Raw genomic sequence first — 10,815 nt, forward strand, 5'->3', positions numbered from 1 at the left:
ATTATTGCCATAAAAATATCTGTTAATGAGATGGCAAGCACCATGCTATTTTGAGGGAGGCAGGGTAAAGTTAACTCCACGGCAGTGATTTTTCAATGATTCACTCAGTAATGAAAGACCAATGAAATATTCATTGATACATAGTAAGTGCCGTTTAATAAAACCAAAGGCATAATAGTGTTGAGAATGTGAAGGCACTTAGTCAGCCAATTATCTGAGCCTTCATGGTGATTCTTATATTAATACTAAAACACCCTGACCTAAAATACATAAAAGCATCCACTATCCTGCTGATCTAAGGCTCGATGGACTCCCCCACTCCCTCGGCCATAGTGGGAGCAGTGTGTGCCTGGGTCACGGGGTGTCCCTGCTGTGGGGTGCGAGTCCACCCATCCGGAGACTGTCCTGAGCTCCCTGGGGGGCTGAGGGATGGAGCTTAGGACCCCTCTCCCACACTAGGCGTGTTTCTCTGGCTCTAAAAGGAAAGGGCCAGACTCAGTGGCATCAGAGGCCCCAGTGAAGAGATGTTCCTGTAGAGGAAGATTTAGAATCCCAATTCTATGCCGTGAACTGGCTCTGTGCTTGCCAGTCTTGAGCATCAGAGTTCCCTCCACTTCCAGTGCCTTCCTCCCCACCCCAGGCCTACTTGCCACCACCAATGGGAAGGAAAACTCATCCTGGCTGTGGACCCAGACTCGGGCAAAGAGCTACTTTTTCCATTTCTCATCATTTCAAAATTCTTGTGTCTCTGATCCATACACTTTCTTCCAGAGAAGACTAGTCCCATTTGCCACTCTATAAATATCTACAAAGTATCCTCCCAAAGCAGTGGGACTTGAACCCTACTTCAAGCTCATAAAAACATTCCGAGTGAGGGAACAGACCCATTAAAAACTCTGCATTAACTCAATCACTGTATTGAAAGGAAGTACCATTTAAATTGTTGATTCTTACTTTTATATTGACGAACAAAAGCAGAAAGAATGCTTCTCTCTGGAAGTTGAGAAAATAAAAATAACCATTAAAAGGCCCAGAGAAAGCTATTTTCTCTGAGCTCAGACTTGAGCAAGGGCAAGTTCAGGTAAGTAGCCATTAAAGGATTTCTGGGAAATGTTTTTTCTTTTATTTCTGAAATGAAAGAACTCCAACACATCCTAAGCTTGTGAAGTCACATTAAAAGCATCCAGAAAGGATGTTTTTGACAGCTTCTGTGTGAAGAGAGCACATTCCCTTTGGTAGGCCAGAGAGGTTTTATATGAGGCAACTCCAAATGATCACCCAGGAGTTACCTCCCATTCATTCAGCAGATGCTTCAGGTGCATTTCTATATGAGGGGCTGGGGGTTCAGCTGAATTTGATGGGATCCCTGTACTCTGGAAGCTCACAGTCCAGTGGAGGGAGGTGGCAGATGGGAACAAAGTTCCATGGAAGCCAAAGAGAAAACGAGCTTAGGCCTCCATGGATGGTCAGGGAGGGTTTCCTCCATGTGAGCAAGACCATAGCCTGCCTTTCCCAGCACCCCACAGTAGCTGGCACCACACAGGGCCTCACAGGTACCTTCTAGAAGCAGCAACCCTGACCATGAGGGCTGGGAGAGAACATTGCAAAGGAGCAATTGGAAGAAGAAGAAAAATCTTAGTACCGAGCAGGGATTGGCAAACTTTTTCTGTGGCTTAGAGGCTGAGCACCATGCTTGGTACATGGTAACTTTACCATTGGAGCTGGAAAGCATACCCTCTCGCACCCCTAGAACTCCCACAGTTCATGGTGTGTACTTTGCCTTGGGCACTTACCCTAGATTGTCAGAAATTCATGGATCTGCTCTCCTACTAGACTGTTCGCCCTTCCCAATAAGGGGCTATCCAGTCTTTCCTTTGCCACCTATTTACTGAGTGTGTACTATGGGTGAGACACTCCGCCAGACACTTAATAGACACACCCTCCCATCTTTGCATTATACATTGTTCGCCTACCCTCTCCAGAGCATCTTCTATGTAGTGGATACTAAATAATGACAGAGAGATGGTTGGAAGACAGTTCATTCATTTATTTAACTAGCATTGTGCACAAGGCACCGTTCTAGATGTTGGGTATAGACATAAAAATCCCTGCCCTCCTTGAGTTTAGTGCAGGTCACATTCTTTTGGAGAAGCACAGCAACAACAACAACAAATATATATATGTGGTTTGCTAAATGGTGGTAAATGTCATAGAGCAAATGGTTACTGAGAAGGAGGATAGGAAGCTCGGCTGTGGGATGGGATTGGGGAACAGGACACCTGCCTTGATTAGGGATGTTAGAGAAGGATGGGGGAGAGCAGTCCATGTAGACACCTGAGGGCAGTACATCCCAAGCAGAGGGACAGCGATCACCTTCCAGAGTGGCCTGTGCCAAATGAGTCCCAGGAACAGCAAGGGGGCGAGTGTGGCTGAGAGGCAGATTGGACAGGCCTGCTAATGGTGAAAGCAGTGGGAAGTGTGTGCCTGTGTGCACACCCTCATCTGCGTGTGCCATGGAGGTGTGAAGAGAAAGACAAGATCAGCAAGTAGACCCTTAGAATGAGAACAGGACAAGGAACCCCAAGCAGTGCAGTGAGCCCAGTGGGAGTTGGAGGCCCCCCACAATGAACAGGGCATCACTCCTTCATAGCCAGAATCACAGCTCCATAGGCAGCTTTGGATTCTTTCCGCAGTGCAATGTGGCCTACAGATAGGCTCATGGGGAGCACACTCCCAGAGCCTTGTGCAAGATCGGCCACGATCAACAGCAAACCCATGACCTAGCTCCCCTTGCCCGAGCTCCCCTTGCCTCCACTACTGACCATGTACAACAAAATAGGCAGTAAGAGGCAAAGAAAGCCCCTCAACTGGCACTCTGATGTTACCAACCAAAAAGGTCATTTGGAGATGTAGAAAGGAAACAGAGGTGATGCGTTTCCCCATGGAACTTCTGGACATGCCCAGAAATCACTCAGTCCAACCTTGGCTTCCAGTCAGGGGAAGGCTTGGCAAGGGGAAGGGACACACCCAGGAGCACAGAGTAGTTTAGTGCAGGGCTGGGCTTAGAATACAGGGCTGCCGGGATTTCAGTGTGTACTTTGTTCCAAGCATGACACAGTTCCCCTTTCAGCATTGGAGATACCCACCAGCTCTGTGATTTTTGTCTAGCAATTACTAATGAGGGCATACTCTTCTTTTGCCCGAGGCTGGCCTCTAAGAGTTAATGAGCACTGCTCGGAGAAAAGAAAATAGCATTTGCAACCAGTCACAACAAAGAAATTTGGCATTCACTGTCTGCTTTTTTTGTTTTTTGGGGGTGGCTTTTTTTAATTAAATTAATTTGATTCTATTCTATTCTATTCTATTCTATTCTATTCTATTCTATTCTATTCTATTCTATTATTTTAGGTCATTAGTTAACCCTTCTGTGTTAGGCTCCTGAGCTTGAACATCTCTCTCCCCACCCCACCTCTGCCTTGAGAATAAATCTTTTTTTTTTTTGAGAATAAATCTTTCTATCAAGAAGTGCCAGAAAGCCTCAGAAATTATACACAGAGCAGGAACACCTTCACACCCTCTCACAGACCAGTGCAGAGCCAAGTGTGAGGATCTACTTTCCCCCTCATACTACAACATACCAGAAGACATACTGTTTCTGGAGATGAACCAAAGCTCTCACATGGCCTGGCACAGCCTGCATGAGTATTTTAGTCCATTGTGATTGCCACTGCCCCCAGATCCTATGTGCATGGGGCCTGACAGGGTGCACACCCGTGGTGTGAGCATGGATTGGCTCTGAGGAAAACAGCCAACCTGGAAATCTAGAGTTGCCAGCAGCCATGGCTGGGAACAGTGAGGTAGGGGTTGCGGGGGGAGAGGTTGCCTCAATGATCTGCTGGGTATGTTTGGAAGAATAAGGAGTCCCAAACACAGCTTTCTCTGTTTCTTCTACTCTCTCAGAATGTTCTGTCCTAATAAAGTGGTGGTGCATTTGGGCACCATGAGGTAGTCATTCAAAGTCTCCCTGAAGGAGGATAGGAAGGCTGGGGGTGTGCAGAGGCCTTGCTCATGTGCACAGAAAGTCACCCAGGCCCTCCCTGCTATGTGCAGACTGCAGAAGACTCTTTGTTGCCGACGTCAATTTAATTAAAGAATTTAACTAAAAAATATATCCGAACATTGGTTCCACCCAAAGTAGGAACCGCAAAGGCTTCCTTTCATAAACAGGGTGCAGGTGAATGGTCAGCAATTAAGAAGGCATCTCTGTAGCATGTCTTAGAGAATCTCAAAGAGACAATCAGAATTTTACTTTTTCCAGCTTCCTTAATCCTGCTTCTTGGGAGGCTTTCAAGAACTGCACTTTGTTTATTATGGTGACTGGATTTAGAGCAAATTGTCATTGCAGTTTCCGCAAAACACTTTGATAATAGCCCACTATTGCACATCAAGTCTTTCCTAACTGCCAGTAGCCATTCTGGCAGCAGGTAGAGAACTCATCATAGCTCTGAGCTGTTTCTTTCTCTGAAGCATCACAACGCTCGTTATGTGTATTCAAAATCAGAGCTACGTTTGCAGATAGAATTAATGCCAGAGAAAGATTCACCCGGCTCCCTCTGGTACCTTAAAACAAACGGAGCAGTCCTCACGGAGTCACCAGGGCTTGTCAGAGGCAGTGAGAGGTCAGCGTTCCACTGGGTTAGGAGAGGAGCACGGCTCATTCTGGAGCCCGGCCCTGTCACCCTGTGTGGCTTGGTCAGACAAAGCCAGAATGCGGTGACAACACATAAGCTCTTTCTACTCTGGGGCCTCAAGAGAAAACTGACGTGTTGGCAGAAGCTACAGGATGGCCTCTGAGAACAAGCCTCACCACACTTGGTCTCCATGTGTGGTCACCATGCGAAACCTCACATGGCAGTGATGTTGTCGTGAGGTCTCAGTGTGAGGACGGAGGCCTAGAAGGCCACTGTCATTCTTGGTGGCCAACCTAACCAGACCTGTGTCTTCCCCTTCCCCCAGGAACACGCCATCCCCAGTGTCTCTCAACAATGTCTCTCCCATCAACGCGATGGGCAGCTGTAACAACGGCCCAGTCACCATTCCCCAGCGCATCCACCACATGGCCGCCAGCCATGTCAACATCACCAGCAATGTGTTACGGGGCTACGAACACTGGGACATGGCCGACAAACTGACAAGAGAGAACAAAGGTATGCTCCCTGCTCCACCCTTGCTCATGGACCATGGCGGGCTCCCCCGTGCTTTGAAGCTCTTGAGGTTTGCGTGGTGGCTTTACCTTTCTGTCTCTGATTTCCAGGGTATAGATGAGGAGAGAGGAGTACATGTGTCCTCAGGGGGGACACAGTGACCAGTTTTTTTTTGCTGAAGGAGTGAACAAGGCCTGGGATGGTTTTCTTGTTTTGTTTTGTTTTTCCCTCCTTCAGAGCTTCAACTCATCTGAGCTGCAATGGGTGGGAAAGTGACTGCTTCAGATTTTTACTGGGTGGTCAGGGGCAGCACTGATAAACAGAGGCAAAGGGGAAAAGAAGGATTTGCAAATTAATTAAGGTCCTCTTAGTCTTTGTTGTCAACTTGAATTCTTTTAGATTTTATTTTATTTTTTTGGAATGGTGGAGTTGAAGCAAAGTCTGGCCACTTTCATTACAGCTATCGGCTCTGGGGAGCACATGATAACATGGCTTGTGCTCAGAAGCAGAGGCCAAAGCTCCCCTGGTATTTTCTGCACACTGACAGCTGGGATGAAGGACCAGGGTCCTGCTTATGGTAGCACGTGGGGTTTGCTGCAGAACAAATGCAGGGAGGACCCCGCTTCACCAGAGAGTGAGTCAGTGGTCTTTGGCAACTCCCGCTGGACTCTGTGCCCTTGCTGTCACCTAGGTTCTCAGCGAAGCCTCACTGTCCTAATGAAGGTGGGACATGCAAATAGACTAAGCTCCTGCCCTGGCCCTTCGTGTGGCTTGGCTGATGCTGGCTCAGGAGTCACAGACAGTCAAGGTGGGGACAGATGTGGGACTTTCAGAATCAGGTAGCAAAGAGGTACCCAGCAGTCGAGAAGGGGGAAACTGTCTGGCCAGGAAGTGAGAGGCACTGGCATCCCATGGCCCGGGGTGCATGATGCAGTGCAGGCTGCACTGAGTCATGGGTGCGGGTGCTACTAGGTCCCCAGCAGTGACCGGGCTTTTCAGGAAGCGAGCTGGGGCTGCAGGACACCGACAGGCAAATGGCAGTTCTGTGGATTTGACCAAAACAGACTGCTTGTTCCCCCACCGGCCCTATCCTTCTCCCAGGCCCTAAAGTCCTCACAGCCCAGGCGGCTCCCCTTCCCTTCCTCCTCGGGGACTGAGGTTCTCTCCAGTGCCTGGTTATGGAAGGGCACACACTTCCCAGTAGTTTGCACTACTCCCCCTTACTCCTGTGGTGCTGAGTGTGTGGAGAAAACAGCCCCACTGAAGTAGGAAGTATGCAGATTTTGAAGCCTAATCATTTAAGTTAGAATCTTGCCTGGGTCGTGCAGTGCTGGGCAACCTCAGGCAAGTGACTTAAATCTCTGAGCCACTTCCTAGCTTCCTTTCTGTGATGGATATCCTAACATATAGAGCAGCTAGCATAAAATAGCAGGTATGAGGTACAAAGCCGACAAATATTCTCTCTTAATCCATATCATCATGTATCTATATAACTCCAGGATTCTGTGGCTATCAAAGCACATTCCATAATCTGAGACTTCGACCCACAGCCCAGTCATACACTGATGCTGACCCCTGGGACTATCTGCACGTCTTGCTTACATTGGTGACTGAGAAGAAATCGGGCAACAATTTCTACAGACCAGCCACTATACTATTTACCCGGTCATCTGTTGCCTCATTTGTCCCTGTTCTGTAGATAAGGAAACTGAGGCTCCATGAGGTTAATAAACTCACCCCTGACATCACAGCCCTTAACGCTGGAAGCAGGAATTGAGTCTAGAACTGTGTGATTCCAGAGTCTGAACTCTTAACCACTAGGCTACACTGCCCATCTAGAGAGCAAAATTTTTTATAATAAATTTATTTTTTATTGGTGTTAAATTTGCCAATATACAGAATAACACCCAGTGCTCATCCCGTCAAGTGCCCCCCTCAGTGCCCGTCACCCATTCACCCCCACCCCCCGCCCTCCTCCCCTTCCACCACCCCTAGTTCATTTCCCAGAGTTAGGAGTCTTTATGTTCTGTCTCCATTTCTGATATTTCCCACACACTTCTCCCTTCCCTTCTATTCCCTTTCACTATTATTTATATTCCCCAAATGAATGAGGACATACAATGTTTGTCCTTCTCCGATTGACTCACTTCACTCAGCATGATACCTTCCAGTTCCATCCACGTTTAAGCAAATGGTGGGTGTTTGTCATTTCTAATGGCTGAGTAATATTCCATTGTATACATAAACCACATCTTCTTTATCCATTCATCTTTCGATGGACACCGAGGCTCTTTCCACAGTTTGGCTATTGTGGACATTGCTGCTAGAAACATCGGGGTTCAGGTGTCCCGGCGTTTCACTGCATCTGTATCTTTGGGGTAAATCCCCAGCAGTGCAATTGCTCGGTCGTAGGGCAGGTCTATTTTTAACTCTTTGAGGAACCTCCACACAGTTTTCCAGAGTGGCTGCACCAGGTCACATTCCCACCAACAGTGTAAGAGGGTTCCCTTTTCTCCGCATCCTCTCCAACATGTGTTGTTTCCTGCCTTGTTAATGTTCCCCATTCTCACTGGTGTGAGGTGGGATCTCATTGTGGTTTTGATTTGTATTTCCCTGATGGCAAGTGATTTTCCCTGATGGCAAGTGATGAGAGCAAAATTAATAAGAGGTCCTCAGAGATCTTCAGTGAGCTCCTGCCCTCACTTACCTGATGATGGGCCGTTCTTAACTTCTCTACTTCTCTAAATCCAAAGACAATGGCCCAGATGGCCAGGCCCATCCAAAAGTTCTAGAATTGCAAGGGAAAGCAAAAGCATCTGAACACTTGCCTGGCTTGTCTGCCTCCACTCTTCTCCCCTGATTTTGTGTTGGTACCTGGGGGGCAGCTCAATATTTATGGATTTCTGTCATAATTGCATCCATTTTCAAAATCTGTTAAAGTAATTCCTTCTAAATTAACCACAGGACTTTCCAGGAGCCATGGGGTGGCTGTGCTGATATTCAAGGGAAATGGTGCTGATCTTGTCCTCTGCACAGTGTGCCAAGGGTCATTAGGTTCCCTGCCTAACAGTGACTCAAACCAGCTCTGCATACTGCATGGAGTCAGAGAGCTTTCTCCCATCTGTCCTGTCCACATGGTGATGGGGAACTGAGGAACTTCCCTTCTGACTGGTACTCTGCATCCCAATGGGGCCAACTGTGTACTTGCACTTCACCACCTACCCCAGTGGTGCAGTGTACCAACACCTCGAGGTGTGAGGTTGGCTAGCTTCCCCCGGTGGAAGGTTCCCACCCCACCCCACACCCGGCCACCCATGCAGCCACACATGGCTTCTGGCAGAGGATTCTAGTGCTCACATGGGCCAGTGGGGGTGATGCTGCCCCCCAGCCTTTGATCTAGAAGCCCTGTTTGCTGCCTCCCCAGCTGCTTACTCTAAGCCACTATCAAGATGGTGACTTGGGTATCTAGTTAGGAATGCCACAACGGGCTGGGTACAGAACACCCAGGGGATGTCCCGGCTCACATGCGGCTCACGTTCATTTGGCAATGACTAGGTCCTCTAACATTCCCCCTTCATATTGCATTACATAAAAAGGCATTTCAAAAAAAAAGAAAAAAAAAAAGAAGGCATTTCGGATGCCAAAAATAATTTACTCCTTTATCAGCAGAAATTACTTTTATTGCATAGTGCGGGTTTAAGAGTATCACATAATCAAATGAAGTTGATACCTAGAGAGGGAGCCCATATGTTATACATAACGTGAAGAATCGATGCATTGTTTAACGAAATACCATCCGCTGGTCAATCAAGCGCATGTAGCCCCTGCATGGAAATCGCCTTCCAGGAAGGTGGGAGAGCATCCCAACCACTTGAAGGTAGACCCACCCCCCACTCCAGATTCCCACCCCCGGCCAAAACAGGCCTGGCGTCTTCACAGTTGGGACTGCTTCTCCTGTCTAGAGCTGACAAAGAGCCCTCTCATAACCAAGATCAACGCTGTGGCAGACAAATGCATTCAGACATGGAAAGGGGGCACCTAGGTGTTTTTCTAGACATCAGATAGACTTCATGTATCTCCCACCCCACTCCAAAGCAGGTGATGTAAAACTCCAGCCCCAGTGGCTGGCAATGTGGCCTCAGCACTACCCCTTCTCCAAATCAGCTGGAGGGGGATCAGCAAGGGAGCCTTACCATCTTCAAGGCAAGGAGGGTGTTAGCGACAGATATTTGCAGGTCATTGCCCTTCCCTAAAGGAATTGGTAATAAGACTTACCGAATCAGACTTACTGAATGCCTTCTAGACGTTTATTCAGCATTAGATGCTGATGGCTATAATTGCTGTCCAGGTTCACTGGCTATGTCTGCATCGTGCCAAGAAAAATCACTAAACTCAGTTCATTTAGAGAAAGGGAAAAGCGAATACTTTCAATTCAGTAACACATATGATGGCAAACAGCTCGATATCCTATTGACCGTGGCCCCCTACCATTTTGGGTATATGGGCCTCTTTCTAAATATAAATTTGTAATATCTAAAAATTCAAATTCTCTACATAATTTTAATATATATTCAAATATATTTTATTTTAATATGTAATTGATGTCTATCCTTTGACTTCTACAAATGTTATGTATCTTTATTATATGAACATATACAAATATATAAACAAATATGTTTTTATATATAATGTTGTGAGGTGTGTGCACACACACACCTCCACAGGATTATAATATACTTGTAGAATCCACTGAGAGAATATATAGTGATTTGAAAAATCTTGCTGTGAATCAACAAATTTAAACGAATTTGTGTTTTATTAATCACAATAACACAAACATTATTTATGCTGCAGAATTTTTGGAGCTACCTAAAGATTAAAATAATAGTGCCTCCTATACATAAGGAGCTTCAGTTCCTTATCACGTAGTCTATAATTTTTTGTTAAATGAATGAACGATGGAAACTTTTTCAGCATCCGCGTGGTTGTGTAGTTGTGCAAAGGCAACCTGAGTAACGCAGTACATATTTCTGTGATGATATTTAAAAGCCTGACCAAGGTCTGCTCTGATTTTCAGAATTCTTTGGTGATCTGGACACACTGATGGGGCCTCTGACCCAGCACAGCAGCATGACCAATCTCGTCCGCTACGTTCGCCAGGGACTGTGTTGGCTGCGCATCGACGCCCATTTATTGTAGTGGGTGTGCCCTGATCTCCAGCATTACCACCCATCACTCTACCTCTACCAGAGCACCAACGGTCACTGGTGGAACTCCACTCATTTGGGAAAGTTCTCTTTGATTATGTTTGTTTTTACGCTTCTTTTGATATCTGTGAAAAACAGAAGTCATTGTAAGTGGACACTACAACTTGAGAGCAGTATATGTTTTATTACTTAGTCATTTTTCAGTATTTTATATGCATTTCTCAGATCCCACCATCCTTTTGTGCTTGATACAATGACACAGTCCCTACAGTATTGTTTTAAGTTCATACTACCCAAAACAAAGAATGGGAAGTACTTGTGATGATAACAGGTTCCTGAGAAATGAAATGTCATATATATATATATATATATATATATATATATATATATATATATATATACAA

General features: G+C 46.3%; 1 protein-coding gene across 7 annotated transcripts in view; it reads left to right on the forward strand.

The window, feature by feature from the left end:
* AFF2 (AF4/FMR2 family member 2) overlaps nucleotides 1-10,603 on the forward strand; it is a 468,843-nt gene extending 458,240 nt beyond the window's left edge. For all 7 annotated transcript variants that reach the window (XM_038588490.1, XM_038588488.1, XM_038588491.1 and 4 more), the window contains 2 exons: nucleotides 5,017-5,207; nucleotides 10,282-10,603. In XM_038588490.1, the coding sequence (XP_038444418.1) occupies nucleotides 5,017-5,207; nucleotides 10,282-10,403 (313 nt within the window). In that variant the 3' untranslated portion in view covers nucleotides 10,404-10,603. The remainder of the gene's footprint in view (nucleotides 1-5,016; nucleotides 5,208-10,281) is intronic.
* The last annotated feature ends 212 nt before the right edge of the window (nucleotides 10,604-10,815 follow it).

This window comes from Canis lupus, chromosome X (genome assembly GCF_011100685.1).
Source record: "Canis lupus familiaris isolate Mischka breed German Shepherd chromosome X, alternate assembly UU_Cfam_GSD_1.0, whole genome shotgun sequence".
NCBI lineage: Eukaryota > Metazoa > Chordata > Mammalia > Carnivora > Canidae > Canis > Canis lupus.